The following is a 17,450-nucleotide window of genomic DNA, read 5'->3' on the forward strand; positions in this document are numbered from 1 at the left end:
CCCTTAAATGTATTCATATATCTTGTGAATATGGTATGTTGTATAGCAAGAGTAATGAAAGTAGTAATGGAATTAAAGTTGCTAATCAGTTGATACTAAACAGAGAGATCATCAGGTGAGCCCAATGTGTTTATAAACATTCTTGAAAATGGAAGAGAAAGGCGAAGAGTAGACCAGAGTCATATCAATACAAGGAGGATTTTACCCACCATTGCTGACTTTGGAGGAAGTAGGGCATAGGCTAAAGAATTTGGGTGGCCTTTGGTTCCAAATAGGAAAAGGAGTAGGTCAAGGCTGTATATTGTCACCCTGCTTATTTAACTTATATGCAGAGTACATCATGAGAAACGCTGGGCTGGAAGAAGCACAAGCTGGAATCAAGATTGCTGGGAGAAATATCAATAACCTCAGATATGCAGATGACACCACCCTTATGGCAGAAAGTGAAGAGGAACTAAAGAACCTCTTGATGAAAGTGAAAGTGGAGAGTGAAAAAGTTGGCTTCAAGCTCAACACTCAGAAAACGAAGATCATGGCATCTGGTCCCATCACTTCATGGGAAATAGATAGAGAAACAGTGGAAACTGTCAGACTTTATTTTTCTGGGCTCCAAAATCACTGCAGATGGTGACTACAGCCATGAAATTAAAAGATGATTATTCCTTGGAAGAAAAGTTATGACCAACCTAGATAGCATATTCAAAAGCAGAGACATTACTTTGCCAACAAAGGTCCGTCTAGTCAAGGCTATGGTTTTTCCAGTGGTCATGTATGGATGTGAGAGTTGGACTGTGAAGAAAGCTGAGCCCTGAAGAATTGATGCTTTTGAGCTGTAGTGTTGGAGAAGACTCTTGAAAGTCCCTTGGACTGCAAAGAGATGCAACCAGTCCATTCTGAAGGAGATCAGCCCTGGATGTTCTTTGGAAGGAATGATGCTAAGGCTGAAACTCCAGTACTTTGGCCATCTCATGCGAAGGGTTGACTCATTGGAAAAGACTCTGATGCTGGGAGGGATTGGGGGCAGGAGAAGAAGGGGATGACAGAGGATGAGATGGCTGGATGGTATCACTGACTCGATGGACGTGAGTCTGAGTGAACTCCGGGAGTTGGTCATGGACAGGGAGGCCTAGCGTGCTGGGATTCATGGGGTCACAAGGAGTCAGACACGATTGAGCAACTGAACTGAACTGAACTGAACTAGAAAACAAACAAACAAAAAGAAGACAAGTAAATAGGCTTTCCCCTAGATCCTCTGGGAAGAAATGAGGCCCTGTTAGTACAATGATTTTAGTTGAGTGAGATATCTCATTCAACTAAATTTAATTTCCTAATTTGCATCTAATTTCTTAATTTCAGGGATGTTTGAAAATCTTACAAAGAATAGGAAAATATTTATTTTTTCTATATAGAACGCTACTTGTTCTGCATAAAGATTAAATTTTCAGTTATCATTGTACTGTCTCTGTTACTACTTTACTTTTCTATAACACTTGCATATAAGATAGAAGAATAACACTTAAAAAAAGAATATTCAATTTTATTTCAATATACAATTGAAACATTCATTTTTTATGATATTAGAGCTTTCTTGAGAACAGTTAGATTCTGTTTCTCTGTTGCTTAAGAAACCCAGGTGCAACCTCACACCTGCTGAGCCTAGTTCCTTCTCATCTAAGTTTGTTGCCTGTCTTTTTTTACAAAGGGTGATAACTTGAGCAGATTGAAAACAGTAATTGGGGTACAGGGATATAGTCAATTGAAAAAAAAAAGAGAGAGAAAAATTCCTGCAAGGTGATTATCTAAAGCTCAGAGTTGTCCTTTTCTCTAAAAATGTACAGCCACACACTAGTCTTCCATTCTGATACTCTTCATGCCCAGGTCTCATCACAGAAGCCTAAATTTTATTCCTGCATTCTTAAAACCGCTCTTGTACATAATGCCTTTCAAGATGTATGGTCTGTGTTTACCATGTGGATAAAGATATTCAAATCTCTTGAGATTTTTTTTTAGAGTAAGGCTGTATGTAGAAGCTGTGGGCATCCAGGGAAAATTCTTGGTTAAAGAAAGAAAAACATCTGGAGTAGGAGATGGCAAGCGACTCTGCTGGACATGATTGAGTGACTGAACAGTAACAAAAACCAGTATTCTTGTCTGTAAAATTCCATGGACAATGGAGACTGGTGGGCTACAGTTCATGGGGTCGAAAAGAGTTGGACATGACTGCTGCTGCTGCTGCTAAGTCACTTCAGTCGTGTTGGACTCTGTGCGACCCCATAGACAGCAGCCTACCAGGCTCCTCCGCCCATGAGATTTTCCAGGCAAGAGTACTGGAGTGGGGTGCCATTGCCTTCTCCGGGACATGACTGAGCACAGCCAAAATTAGTGCATAGCCCCCTAAATCTGAGCTTTCCAAAGCCCATTAACAGAAACAATGACAATACAAATCTTAGTTGACACATTGCTAATAAATAACAACATTCACAGCATATTTGGATGGCAGAATAAAGAGTTTATTAAAATCAAATTATTTGACTTTCCATCTATCTTTGGGAGATGTGCAAAACCATAAATTCTATCTACCATTCAATTTGAATTTCTCATTAACTTTGTACGTTGACAGAGTTAATTTATCACCCCAAGTCTGAGGGTTAGAGAGGTAAAGAATTGCCAGTGATCAGGAAATATTAGAATACTTTTCAATGGAGCAGATTAGGATAACAGATAATTAGGGTACAGAATCTAAATTTCTCAAATGAATTTGGCTCTTCTACAAGTTAATCAGTAGAAGCCAGATATACAGGTTGGTCAGTAGCAAGATTAATGGAAACTTCTGCAGGGAAAATTAATTGGGTGCCAGAATCTGGATCCACAGCCCAGGGAAGGGAAGCCACAGACTCCATAGCCCAGGGGTCTGAGGACACAGGATCCACAGCCCACTGAGTAGCACCTTCTGGATCCAGAGCTCAAGGAGCTGCAGCTGCTGGACTTACAGCTCAGAGACCCACAGTGAGTTGTCTGGCAGGGAATGGAGAAGGTGGAGGTCCTCCGACGGTAGCAGGATGTCTGGCAGGGACGAGACACCACACGGAACGTCTGAGTCCTGATGGGCTCACAGCAGGTCTCTTTACTGTAGAGAGAGGAGCCCAGCTGGCAGGAACTGCGAGGGCAGAGGTCAGTCCTGTAGACCAGGTTGCTGGGGAAGGAGGAGCCACAGGAGGAGCCTGAGTAGCTCAGGCGGCCCCCAAGGGAGCAGGAGGAGAAGGTTCTGGAACAACAGTTGTAGGACATGTTGACAGGAGATGTGAGTTCAGCTGAGCTACAGTGAGAAGATTCTGAGTTTGAATGTAACTTTCTAGACAGATGTGCTTATATATACTCTCAGCAATAGGTGTGGTAACCTACAGGGTCATTTTTTCCATATTTGTGTTCCCTTGTTTACATGCGTGTAACTTAGCAATCTTCTCTATAATTGTAGTTGGAGTGGTTCTCCCCATATTGTATTTATGGATGCTATAATTTTGGTGTTATAGCCAAGGCCAATGAACTACACCTATGTTAGAAATGCTATGACTGTTTTACACTAATGCTTATTCCATCATAGTCAAGAAAGCCTTTCCATTTCCTCTTGCCATAATCTTTGGGTGTTTTGCTTCTGCCAATGAAGAGAAAATGCTTTTCTCAAATGGCAGTTACATAAGATAAAATTATTTTTCTTGTCAATGGATCAGAGGTGTAACTTTGGCTTGAACAAAGAACCTACTAAATACTGGCTTTACTTGTTCCCATGTCTTCTCAGAGGATGAGATGGTTGGATGGAATCACCGACTCAATGGACATGAGTCTGGGTAAACTCCAGGTGTTGGTGATGGACAGGGATGCCTGCCGTGCTGTGGTCCATGGGGTCACAAAGATTCGGACGTGACCGAGTGACTGAACTGAACTGAACTGATATCTTCTTATCCTCCATTACTGTTATTCAATTACATTCTGTTACGCACGTGTCTCAGATACAATGGAGAGGAAAAATTATCAGCCAGGACATTTTTTTGAACACCATTGATGGCTAGAACCAGAAAGAAACCTGCACAACTATTTGGAGACATGGTGACAGTGAGGGAGAGAACTAAGACAGAGTCACAAGGAAGGCCAGTTTGGACCCTTATGAAAAGCATCAAAGAGCTAAGAAATATTGAGATGAGGGAAGGAAGCAATTGAGTTTCAGATTCAGTGGACCTGATATGAGACCTGTAGTCTTAACAGATTGTCATCTGTACATGTAGAAGCCCTAAGAATTTCCTTCTCAGATCTTCATCTACAGGAGGCTTGATTGACCAGGGACACCCCTGCCCCAACTCCATGCTATGGTCCAAAATCTAACACTGCATTGGTAGAAAAGCCTCTCTTTCCATGGGGCTGCTCCCAGACAATGACTGAGCACAGGAGAGAGATTAGAAGGCCTCCTTCTTAGGACACATGAGATCCTTTGCTGGCCAACAATTGAGGATCTCCAATGGTCTTGAGAAACTGTCCACAATCTGTGGCTGCCTGGGACATGTCTTTCTATCTTCTTCACTCTGATGAGACTCTCATGGAAGTCTGACAAGTCTCCTAGCCTTCTGCCCTTCTTCCCCAACACTCTTCTCTCACAGCCATATCCCCATAAGTCTTTGTACCTTTAATTCCATCTTGGGGTCATTTCTGCTAAAGCCCATCTTTTAGTCACCTCAACCTTAGGCCAGTTCTACTCATTTCTTGAGTACCATTTCACACAACAGATGATGCATCAACTTTGATAAATCCTAAACTATTGTTTAGATATGTTAGATAGTATCATTGACTTAATGGACACGAATCTGAGCAAACTCCAGGAGATAGTGGAGGACAGAGAAGCTTGGCATGCTGCAATCCATGGGGCACAAAGAGTCAGTCAGACACGACTTAGTGACTGAAGAACAACAACAACAAAACTATTATCTCTTCAAATACTGTTTCCATCCCATTTTTATCTCCTTTTTTCCTGAGATCCAATTATAAGCAAAATACACTATACATTATATATATATATATGCCTCTCACAGTCTTTTCTCTATATTCGGTCTTTTTGTCTTTTTTACACTTTAGTTTGGGATTTCCTCCTATTCCATCTTCTAATTCACTAACTGTCTATTCATTTCAGTCACTTAGTCGTGTCTGACTCTTTGCGACCCCATGGACTGCAGCATGCCAGGCCTCCCTGTCTATCACCAACTCCTAGAAGTTGCTCAAACTCATGTCCATCGAGTCGGTAATACCATCCAGCCATTATCATCCTCTGTTGTATCCTTTTCCTCCTGCCTTCAGTCTTTCCCAATGAATCCATCAGGGTCTTTTCCAATGAATCAGTTCTTTGCATTAGGTGGCCCAAGTATTGGAGCTTCCGCTTCAGCATCAGTCCTTCCAAAGAATACTCAGGATTGATTTCCTTTAGGATGAACAGGTTTGATCTCCATGCAATCCAAGGGACTCTCAACAGTCTTCTCCAACACCACAGTTCAAAAGCATCATCTATTAGTCAATGTTTGATCTATTGATAAAAGATATCACTAGTTTTTCCAAATCAGTTATTTTATAAATTTCTAAACTTTAAGTTAGATTCTGTTGTCTAGTTTTCATTTTCTGCCCCAAATCCTCAAATTATCTTCAATTCTGAAACACAGCTCTTCCCTGATAGCAATATTTTCCTGTTTCCTACTACTAAATTCATAACAAAAGTAGTTTAATGTCTGATTTTCCCAAGACTATTATATGGATTATGGATTTCAGATTGTATTTTCTGCTGTTATATTTTGTTCCAGTTTTATTTTGTTATATTCAGTATTTTAATGTTATTATTTTTGGTAAGTTTATAATAGCTTTATTAAAAAATAAAATAAAATATTGCTATCAACAATAACATTACATTTCCTTGAGTCTGGAGTATAGTTTAACTAGTTTTATTTTAACACTGAATATTTTGTGAATGAACTTTGAAAGTAGCTGTAACTATTTATACACTCAGAATATGATAAAACTTAGTAAACTTTGTTTTTAACCTTTGACTCTATAAAGAGAAGCTATATATATATATATATATATATATATATATATATTTGGAAAACAGAAAAGAGAGAAAATCTAGGTTAAATACATTAAAAGGAGGAAGGAAAAATGGTAGGGTGAGAACAGAAAGAGGAGAAAAATAGAGAGATTTATACACCCTGCAGAAGAAAAGAGAAGTGGAAAAAAATCTTCACATATAGGCAGGAAACTGCAGCTCTGCAAATGCCAGGAAGTCAAAGCCTGTGCAGAGAAAAACTAGAGATATTCTAAGACGATAGAAATCCTGCATTGCTGTTCAGTTGCTAAGTCGTTTCCGACTCTTTGCGACCCCATGGACTGGAGCATGCCAGGCTCTTCTGTCCTTCACTGTCTCCTGGAGTTTGCTCAAACTCATGTCCATTGAGTCAATGATGCCATCCAACCATCTCATCCTCTGTCGTCCCCTTCTCCTCCCACCTTCAATCTTTCCCAGCATCAGGGTCTTTTCCAGTGAGTCGGCCTTCGCATCAGGTTGCAAAAGATTGGAGCTGCAGCTTCAGCAGATGATAAAAGGAACAGCATATCAAGATTCATAAAATACACTAATTTTGATATTTTTAATAATAAAGACATTAGGGAATAAGTAATCATTTGAGTGCAATAGAAAAAAAAATTTCCTAAGCCTTCTCTGTGTTTTACTTTCAATTGTTTCCTTCTCTCACCATACCAGTGTTTCCGTCTTAACTAAACAGACGTGGGCCAGATTGATCTCTCCTGGATACAATTTCAGCTGAGCCTCTTTTTTGGTCATCTTATCTTTACATACACAGAAGCTGTCCTTATGCCATTTCTCTCTCAGTCTCTTATTTTATTTATTTTTCATCTCCATTGGATTAGAGACATACTGTATAACTGTGATCCTTGGTGTATTTTCTATTGCTGCCATAACAGATTACTGCTGAGTGATTTTGGAGAATGGGAGTAAATGGTGACAAAGTGGATCATTTCAGGAAAGCTTTGAAACTGTGCCTCTGATCTATCGTACCAGAGGAAAATCCATCTTATTCCACACTCTTAGGAGGAAAACAGTCACCAGTAAAAACATGTAGATGTAGATACATAGGAGGCGGGTTAGCGTAAATCAGAAAAAAGCTTTCCTGGTCATGACGCTTCCCTGGCCATGATGGGATGTGCATTAGTAAGAAACAGTCATAGCATTTCTGACATAGCAGTAGTTCATTGGCTTTGGCTATAACAACAGAATTACAGCATCCATAAAAACAAATGCGAGAAACCATTCACCTGCAACTGTAATTACCGAGAAGACTACTGAATTACACATATGCAAAAGAGGAAATCTCATGTAGGAACCATGATCCCTTGGTGTGCCACACCCCTTGCTGGAAGTGTACAAATGCTACAGTGCAGGAGAGACATTCAAACTCAGAATCTTCTCACTGTAACTCAACTGAACTCACATCTCCTGTCAACATGTCCTACAATCTCTGCTCTGGAAACTTCTCTTCTTGCTCCCTTGGGAGCTACCAGCACTACCCAGGTTCCTTCTTTCCCAGCAACCTGGTCTACAGGACTGACCTCTGCTCTCCCAGCTCCTGCCAGCTGGGCTCCTCTCTCTACAGTCAGGAGACCTGCTGTGAGCCAATCAGGACCCAGACTGTGGTGTCCCGTCCCTGCCAGACATCCTGCTACCGCCTGAGGACCTCCACGTTCTCCAGTCCCTGCCAGACGACTTTCCCTGGGTCTCTGGGCTTCAGGTCCAGCAGCTGCAGCTCCCTGAGCTCTGGATCCAGAAGCTGCTACTCAGTGGGCTGTGGATCCCGTGGCTTCAGATGGCTGGGTTACGGAATCTGTGGCTTCCCTTCCCTGAGCTGTGGATCTGGATTCTGCCGGCCAACCTACTTTTCCTCCCGTAGCTGCCAATCATCCTGTTACAGACCAACCTGTGGATCTGGCTTCTATCGTTCAATTTGTTGAAGGTCTAAATCCTTTTGCATATTGAGATCAAAGTCTCTCTCAATATACCCATTGTTTTCCTTCTCACACTTACCACCAATCTTTTATTCTTAAATCATCAGTTTCTTGCATCATCAACTTTTGAGGGACTCTAAACTTAATGAATAACCCAATATGAAGTCCTAATACCTGTACTGTTGGATTTTCATGGAAAAGCATTTGAAAATGAAAATTTTAATCTAATAAATTTACATCATCTGACATTGAAATGTATTGCTTGTCTCATTATTTGCCTATAGTTTAATCAGTATTCGGGAATTTTAAATAAAGATCAATGTGCCTCTGAAACTGGATGTGAAAACACACATTTTGAAAGATTTTAGCAAATTTCTATTGTCATTGCATATGTTTCCTAGTGGGAGTAATTATTTCCTGGAGGTCCATATTTTATTTGCCTCAATATCAGTGATATTTGCCTGAGGATGGAAGCATGGATTTCTGCTAATAATGGAAAACAGAGAAATTGGTGTATAACTAGAAATGCAGGCAACAAAAATATAGTATAATTTATAAGATGATATAATATGTAGAAGACATACTGAAAGTCTAGTATCTGAATGTAGATTTTCAGCTAAGAGAAAAAATAAGCCTTTAAACAACTCCAAGGGTAGATGCTTTGTTCTCTATTGGTTGGCATAAATGCCGTAATCCTTCCCTGAGTCTGGTCCCAGTGCATGATCCTTTCTGAGCCGTACCTATGAACATTCATAAAGAGATTCACAATGATTTTAACTGGGGAGCAACTGGGTTAAGCAGTGAGTGCTAATTCTTTTCAGTCATATCTCACTCTTTGCAACCCATGGATTGTATCCTGCCAGACTCCTCTGTCCATGGGATTTTCCAGGCAAGAATACTGAAGTGGGTTGCCATTTCTTTCTCCAGGGGATCTTCCTGACCCAGGGATCAAACAAGTGTCTCTTATGTCCTCTTCACTGGCAGGCAGATTCTTTACCACTAGTGCCATCTGGGAAGCCCGCTGGGTTAAGGAGATGTGGGATAACCTTCTGAGGCTTCCTCAAGGCTCAACCTGAGTTACTAACAGCAACACACATGGAGCAGTGTTGAATAAATATCTGTATCCTCTAGTCTTAGGCTGTATCCTTTGCTCCTAGTATGTGTTCCCCCCTGTATCCTTTTCCCAACTGTAAAGCAGAGCTGAAGTCAAAACCTTGAGTACAGACTGTGTATTTGTCACAAGACACCAGGCAACTAGGACTTCCCAGCTGGTGCTAGTGATAAAGAACCTGCCTGCCAGTGCAGGAGACATAAGAGATACGTGTTGGATACTAGTTAGGAAGATCCCCTGGAGGAGGGCATGGCAACCCACTCAGTGTTCTTGCCTCGAGAATCCCACAGAGGAACCTGGTGAGCTACAGTTCATTAGATTGTACAGTCGAACACAACTGAAGCAACTTAGCATGCATGCATGCATAGCATGCATCAGGCAAATAGTGTGGGAGACCATGGAAGGTGAAAGAATCAAAGAGAAAAAATCTTACAAAGGATTATGTTTTTTTGTTGCTGACTTTATGATGGACAGTGAGGACTTAGTCTTTCAAGATCTTTTAAGGAACATATGGAATGGTTTTGGAATTGTCCACCTCTGGATCTGATCAACAGTGAGAATCATTTATCCATCAACTTGTGCTTCCCATTGCTGGAATGTTGCCTGGCTGTGTATTAATTTTTGGAACCTCATTAAACATGTGAGAGGATTCAGTGTGTTCCTTTTGTTTTTCTGGCTGTGATCTCTGAGAACCCAAGTAGAGAGTGAAAGAAATGTTGTTTATGCAGGAGGGGAGATACTGTCAATGCAAAGAGGGTTGAAACTTGCATGCAATTGTTTCAGGCACCATAGCTGTGTCTGGGATCACAGTTGAAAGTTGAATATATAACAGAGGGTACAAGGAGTACCTGATACACAACTTGCATTTAATGCTCAAACATCCTCATGAGGAAGACAAATATTCTGTGCTATATACCTTTCCAGACACGAGAGAAAGAAAAGTCAAAAAGAATTAGAAATTTGCCCAAATTTGTTCATCAAAGATCTAGTAGAATCCCATCTCTTGAATCAACCTATTCTTGTTCTTTCCGGAGCTTTTTTTTTTTTTTCACCTACTCTTTCAACCAAGAGCTTTGAGTATACCTCCTACTACGGAGATTGCTTTATCTGAATAGACTTCAGCTCCTTTGGATCTAGTTTCATTAGCCTCATGAGTAGTATTCACAATAAAGAGAAAAACAAAAAATAAACATAGAGTTTAGGAAAAGAACGCTAAGGAAAAATGAGCTAATTTCTCTTAAAAAGATTTGCATTAACCATAATACTTAATAATAGACCGAGAGAAATACATGATTATCCCTCAGGAAGATACTGCTAGAAATCCTGAGTGCAATGACAAACCCGCTATTATTCACTTTAATTATCATTATTAATGTCACATTAAAATGTTCCCTTCCTCAATAACTACCACTATGAACAAGAACAGTGAAAAACAAAACAAACACACACACACAAACTTCTCTTTCACAGTCACACATGCATAATTTTAATATCAGCAACCCCAAAATTGAAGATGAGCTTACTGTTAATATTTTTTTAAATAAGAGATAAAGGTGATTTCTATATAACTTGACAGATTTCTTCTCCCCCTCTGAATTCCCCAACATAAACACTGTCACTCCTAGAAGCTTTTCTCTGAAAATTAGAAAAAAGTAAAATTGCGAAACCATGACATCTCACTAATCTGTAAACTGCATTCCACTTTGGTGAGTCAAGACTGAAGGAGCAAGGAGTCAATCAGGATAGAACCATGGGGAAGTCCTTGAGAAGGGAAAAGTCGTGTAATTGGATGTAAAAGTAACATAGAACATGGAATAAAGACCTCAAATCAAGCATGAAAGAATGTACCCCCCGCTGTGTGTGCTTTGTTATACAAAGTAACATGCTAATGACATAAAAATCAATAACAAAAAAGGCACCAGGAAAATAAAAATACAACAGAGGTGGAAGAGGTGATTGATGAGGTAAGGAAAAGCATGCCCAAAGAACTTACTCTGGGTATACATAAAAAATGCTTTAAAACTACAGCTTCTGCTTTGAATAGCAGAATATTACAGCATGTTTGAATCCAATTATGGGTTATATATTTACAGCAATTACAACAGTGTTTTTTCTTCATGGGAATCTTACCTGATTATTTTTACCATGATGTGGTCCTTCAGCAAAATTTTTGTTTTTATTGTTACTGAGACAACCAGTCATTTTATCTTTGATTTGAACTTTTTAAATAATTTTGCATTAGAGCTGCCTGAGTATTATGAACTTTCATTAGTCCACTTTACATGGACTCTTTGGACTGGATGAAGAAATCAAATCACTATTGGAATTAAATTCATTTTTGATTTGAAGTATTTAACAATATTGTCACAATACTGGCTTCATTAATCCTCAGTGAAGCTTTTCTTTTGTTAATGGAAGAGCACATCATCAACTACTGCTTCATCTGTGCTTTTGTTGTTTAGTGTGTGTGTGTGTGTGTGCGTGTGCACACGTGTGCATCTGTTAGTGATAGATAATCATCTTTGGAAGTAATCTTTTTAAAACTTCTGTCATTTGGAATAGACACTGATGCTTCTCCAGTAAAATTGTCTCTTTGACTTTTTATCTGGTGATACTTCTGACCCCCATGGTGGAGAGTAAATGTCAAGAAATTGTTGTACGAGTCATATTCACCATCAACTTCCTTTAAGAATAGAAACTAAGTTCTCACACCTTTAAATTAAAATATGAACTTTTAGCTTCATTGCTCCTAATAAGATATTCTTTTGCAAAGTCTAAAAAATAAAAAAAATTCTCCCAAACAATAAAATAAATAGTTGTAGATTTAAGCAGTACAATATGTGGCCAAACCACTGCAGCAAGAGCATTTAGATTAATCTTTATATGCTGTGTGCTTCTGCACGCAGTCATGTCTGACTCTTTGCGACCTCATGGATGGTGGCCTGTGGATTTTTTTCAGGCAAGAATACTGGAGTGGGTGGCCATTCCCTTCTTCAGGGGATCTTCCCATCTCAGTGGTCTAACCCGAGTCTCTTGGCCTCCCACATTGGCAGATGGATGCTTTACTGCACCATCTGTGAAGCAAGTAAATGCCATGTACCACCCTCAGTTTTATGCACATATTTTATGTACACCAATCACTACAGATGGTGACTGCAGCCATGAAATTAAAAGATGCTTACTCCTTGGAAGGAAAGTTATGACCAACCTAGATAGCATATTCAAAAGCAGAGACATTACTTTGCCAACAAAGGTCAGCCTAGTCAAGGCTATGGTTTTTCCTGTGGTCATGTATGGATGTGAGAGTTGGACTGTGAAGAAGGCTGAGTGCCGAAGAATTGATGCTTTTGAACTGTGGTGTTGGAGAAGATTCTTGAGAGTCCCTTGGACTGCAAGGACATCCAACCAGTCCATTCTGAAGATCAGCCCTGGGATTTCTTTGGAAGGAATGATGCTAAAGCTGAAACTCCAGTACTTTGGCCACCTCATGCGAAGAGTTGACTCATTGGAAAAGACTCTGATGCTGGGAGGGATTGGGGGCAGGAGGAGAAGGGGACGACAGAGGATGAGATGGCTGGATGGCATCACTGACTCGATGGACGTGAGTCTGAGTGAACTCCGGGAGTTGGTGATGGACAGGGAGGCCTGGCGTGCTGCGATTCATGGGGTCGCAAAGAGTCGGACACTACTGAGTGACTAATCTGATCTGAATCAGTAATCCTAAATTTCCCACTATCTCCACCTACTGGTAGCTTGGTGTCTATTATGGCATCTTGCAGGATGTGAAAACAGCCATAGCAGTACTGGCGAGGTTAGAACAACAAATGAACCTCCGCCAAGATTTGAGCACGTGAACCGTCCTACCTCTGTATTTAAGTGTAGTGTGTTTTCCATATTAGTGATAGATATGGAATAAAAGGAGCAATTCTATTTTTTTCAGGCAGAGCAAAGAATAGGATATGGCTTGTCTTCAGATTTAACACTGGTTAAAGTAAAAACTGTTTACCCTGTATGCATCTTATAAGGACTCCACTAGATGAAACCATAGCAAAAGCAAAGTGGAAGTTTCCTAAACCAGTCATCACTTATGTTAACTCAATTATCCATTACATATAAAAAGTGAGAAATCTAAGACAATTACCAAGTGGGACTGGATGCTGAGACAAACAGAATAAACCAAGACATATGGTTACCCTGTGGGTGAGAATCTAGGTCATCTGTACCTTTTAGTAATATTGTCCTTGACTTAACTGATAAAAGTTTGGAGCATAACTGCTGATTCAGGTGTAATCAGCTTCCTAAACATTTAGTTAACTCTTGTAACATGAGAATATTTGCATTGTTTTTGAGTTTCATTTTCCTTTTTTTTGTTTTTTCTCTAAGTAAATGTTATCAACAGAACAACTTAAAAAGTGGTTGCAAACCAACTGTATTGATGATTGTACCAAAAATGCTGGGCTTACTTCTTATAAGTATTGGGGTGTATTAGATGTTTTCAATTATAAATCAATTAGACATTTCATTTGCTTTCTTATGAAAGCAGTAAATCTGGGGCAACTGAAATTCTCACCAAATCTAACTCACTAACTTCTTATTGAATATATTATTTTAGAATCTATCTATGAGTAATCTTCCTTCCAAAATTATGTGATGTAGTCAATTTAATATACCTATTTATAATTATATAAAAATATTCAAGTTTCTAACCCCCTACAAAACCAAAGGTCACCGTTACTTTTCTGTAGTCTTAAAATCTAGTCTTAAAAATGTAATTTCAGATTTTACCATATTAACAGAATGTATTTACTCCTTCTGTATAAACAGAAGGGTAAACATGAAAGATGAAATAATTTCTTCCAAACCTAAAGGACACTGAACAATTTTACTTTTTAAATTGAGAAAATTTAAATTATGAGTACAAGATGCAGAAAAATACAGCCAGATATTTAGAATTAGATTTGAAGACACGTCCTAAGTTGCTTCAGTTGTGTCCAGCTCTTTGTGACCCTATGAACTGTAGCCTGCCAGGCTCATCTGTCCATGGGATTCTCCAGGCAAGAATACTGGAGTGGGTTGCCACGCCCTCCTCCATTGAAGAAACAAAGCAAACAAAATGACAAAACCAATATGTGGATGTCATATACCATACTTTATTTAAACTTACACCATTTTTTCTACTAGTAAAATTTGAAATACATGCAGTTGGGGAAATAACCAGGAAATAAATGTGCTTCAGTATCGCATGTCTATATAGCTACAAGGGAGTAGTTATGGCACCTTTCTTCAATGAATACATTTTCAGTTACTGGTATTCAAATTATTCCTAATCCAGAGCAGGTAACAGTAGAAGTCAAATTTATAAGCTAAAGGTAAAACAAGAGGTCAACAGATAGTGTAGATCTCAATATAGTAAGTATTGCATTACAATTCTAGATGTAGTAGGTATTGTATTCAAGTATGACATTAGTAGAAGCCAGATCCACAGGTCGGTTGGAAAGAAAGAGACCGGCTACTCCTAGAAGAGAAGAAGGTCGGACGGTAAAAGCTGGATCTACAACTTAGGGATGAGAAAATGTTGGGGCTGTGACCCACGGATTGGAAACCACTGGATCCAAAGCCCAGAGATGGGAAAACATGACCAATAGATTGAAAGTTACTGGAACCGAAGCCCAGAGACCCAGAGCAAGACGTCTGGCAGGGACTGAAGAACGTGCAGGTCCTCGGGCGGTAGCAGGACGTCTGGCAGGGACTGGACACCACAGTCTGGGTTCTGATGGGCTCACAGCAGGTCTCCTGACTGTAGAGAGAGGAGTCCAGCTGGCAGGAGCTTGGAGAGCAGAGGTCAGTCCTGTAGACCAGGTTGCTGGGGAAGGAGGAGCCACAGGAGGAGCCTGAGTAGCGCAGGTGGTCCCGGAGGGAGCGGGAGGAGAAGTTTCCAGAGCAGCAGTTGTAGGACATCTTCACAGGTGATGTGAGTTACGATGGGAAGGTTCTGAGTCTGAATGTCACTTCTTGGACAGGGGCATTTATATATCCTTATCATCGGCTGTGTCATCCTCGTGGCTCATAAAAACAAGCTACCATCATCTTTTTAACTGAATCCAAAAGATCAGCATAGTTATACACATGGAGTGTCTGTGGTTTTATAGCTGAAGAGTATAATCATGTTTGTGCCTTGAAATTCAAGTAGTAGTATGGAATCTTCAAAGCTCTTAGTCATCCTTTTCTACCAAAGTCACCAAGCAAAGCACTCAGAAAACTTTGGAGGCAGTGACTGGGCTGATGGAAGCTGGTTTAATTAAAAATAATTGAATCCCCTTTCACAATCTGTCTCAAAATTGTTGTCATCTGGAGAGCAAAGTTGCTAACTGATCTACTCAAAATCGTTTTTTAAATGAGAACATACATGGATTGTTACCAGGAAGTGGCAGGTTTACCTAATGGGTAATGCCATAAGGAAGTGGCAATGGTAACACACAAGACATATGATGATTTTTTTTTAATTGAACCCCAATGTTAATGGTTTTCATGAAATATTAAATGAGAGTTCCCCTTATTTCTGACACTCCTGCTTAAAACTGTATGCAAACTAGCAAGAGTCCGTCTTAGCTATTCACTCTTTTGTGTGCATGTGTGTGTTTACTGCGAGTGTGTGACTGCTAAGACGCTTCAATCGTGTCCGAATCTTTGCGACTCTGTGACTGTAGTCCACGGGATCCTCCAGGCAAAAGTACTGGAGTGGATGGTCATGCCTTCCTCCAGGGGATCTTCCTGACACAGGAATTGAACCCTGGGTCAGGCATCTCATATACTGGCAGGCAGGTTCTTTTCCACTAGCACCACTTGGGAAGCCTGCGTGTTTATGGTGGAATGAGTTAAATATTATAAATACCTTTATATTGTTTTGGAAAGTTAGAGGTTATTCATCTGAGATACTTTTAGAGACATCAAAAATAAGAACAAAACACGTGACAAAAATGCCCAATGTATTTCTCTCTCTACTCAGAGGCAATGTTTTCCACCAAAAGGACTCCCTAGAATCTGGAAAATGCCTTTGTTTTAAAGAAATTTTATAAGGAATTTGCCCTGAAGTATTTGACCAATGTAGCCATCTTAGGGAGATTCTTCCTCTGCCTCTGAAAGTAACATACATGACTTTGACTTAAACTGTTCTTAGGTGTTTCTGACAAGTCTTACACAATTTCTAAAGTCATTTTTTGTTGTTATTCTATGACTTGTATTCCTCCTCTGTGTAGTAGGGTAGTGAAGATTGACACCTTGAAGAAGAGAGATTGAGAAGCTTTATCTTCCTGTGGCTTCTGTGCTATTTGATTTGTTCATATCACAGAAAAAAAATTTCTACTTTTTAACAAAAGTACTTGTGTGCAAAAAATTCCATTTCATTGAGAAAAGAATGTTCAGTATTACTTGATATCTTATCTCATAGCATATTCTTCTATAGAAATATCTTATATGAGTGGATGATATTGAAGCAAGCAAATTCAGTCTAGCTGAATGAAATATTTATATGGATGTTTTGACGTTATAAACAAAACAGGAAGGTTTGGAATCTACTACAAAGCAATTTTCTATTCATAATTAAGAAGCCTGATAAATAAGAACTGTTTATTTTAGAAACAGAGCACAAATTATGTTGCCTACCAAATATATGGAATATGACTGAAGACCAATTTGTGTACTGAAAACAGTCAAAGTCATAAAGTTTACCATTTAGAAGGGAGTTTAGCAATTATCTCCAGTGCTCTGCCACGTTGGAATCCCATTTACAATATCTTATCAGATGGATATCTAATAAGTGCCCCCAAGACGGAAATCTCAATTACCTGCAAAAGAACCTTGTTTTAGATTTTTAGTTGAATCTTTCCTAAAAACTTCCACTTAGTAATTTCAAATCTTCATAGAATGAGTCTCAGCTCATTTCTACTGGATGATATATCAGTTTTTGAAGATGGGTGTCTTAAGAGATTTGCCCATCACCACAGGTTATTCTGAGCTATTCTCTGTACACATGTGCTGCTGTATTTACAGTTAAGTAATGATGAACTTTATGGGAGAGTCTAGAAAAAATACTTATACTAGTTCTCTATGCAGAATATGTAAACAAAAAATATATAATTATATATATATATGTATATATATATATGATTTAATATGTGTACCACATCAGAGGTAAATTCAAAAGGATTCATTCTCTTTTTTATATTATCATATATTTTGGAACTCTCTGCCCTCATTTCAATCTACAAAAATCATTTGTAATTATGAATTTTTC

The 17,450-nt window shown here is 39.3% G+C and overlaps 3 protein-coding genes across 3 annotated transcripts; 1 reads left to right on the top strand and 2 right to left on the bottom strand.

Annotated features, from left to right (window-relative positions):
- Positions 1-2,817: 2,817 nt before the first annotated feature.
- Positions 2,818-3,288, bottom strand: LOC147380312 (keratin-associated protein 13-3-like). Its single transcript, XM_086414564.1, has one exon. The coding sequence runs from the start codon at positions 3,286-3,288 to the stop codon at positions 2,818-2,820; it is 471 nt and encodes a 156-aa protein (XP_086270690.1).
- A 4,091-nt stretch (positions 3,289-7,379) lies between these two features.
- Positions 7,380-8,052, top strand: LOC147380313 (keratin-associated protein 13-2-like). Its single transcript, XM_086414580.1, has one exon. It carries the CDS (start codon positions 7,549-7,551, stop codon positions 8,050-8,052), a length of 504 nt encoding a protein of 167 aa, XP_086270706.1. The 5' UTR covers positions 7,380-7,548.
- A 6,568-nt stretch (positions 8,053-14,620) lies between these two features.
- LOC147380314 (keratin-associated protein 14-like) lies at positions 14,621-15,127 on the bottom strand. Its single transcript, XM_086414594.1, has one exon. The coding sequence runs from the start codon at positions 15,113-15,115 to the stop codon at positions 14,621-14,623; it is 495 nt and encodes a 164-aa protein (XP_086270720.1). The 5' UTR covers positions 15,116-15,127.
- Between the last annotated feature and the right edge of the window lie 2,323 nt (positions 15,128-17,450).

The sequence above is a fragment of the Bos grunniens genome, chromosome 1, assembly GCF_055505025.1.
Source record: "Bos grunniens cultivar Pamir isolate PY7600 chromosome 1, Bosgru_T2T1.0, whole genome shotgun sequence".
In the NCBI taxonomy this organism is placed as follows: domain Eukaryota; kingdom Metazoa; phylum Chordata; class Mammalia; order Artiodactyla; family Bovidae; genus Bos; species Bos grunniens.

What these genes read in the sequence shown, in the direction of transcription:
- LOC147380312 (XM_086414564.1), bottom strand. Translation starts at nt 3,288, where the DNA reads ATGTCCTACAACTGTTGTTCCAGAACCTTCTCCTCCTGCTCCCTTGGG.
- LOC147380313 (XM_086414580.1), top strand. Translation starts at nt 7,549, where the DNA reads ATGTCCTACAATCTCTGCTCTGGAAACTTCTCTTCTTGCTCCCTTGGG.
- LOC147380314 (XM_086414594.1), bottom strand. Translation starts at nt 15,115, where the DNA reads ATGTCCTACAACTGCTGCTCTGGAAACTTCTCCTCCCGCTCCCTCCGG.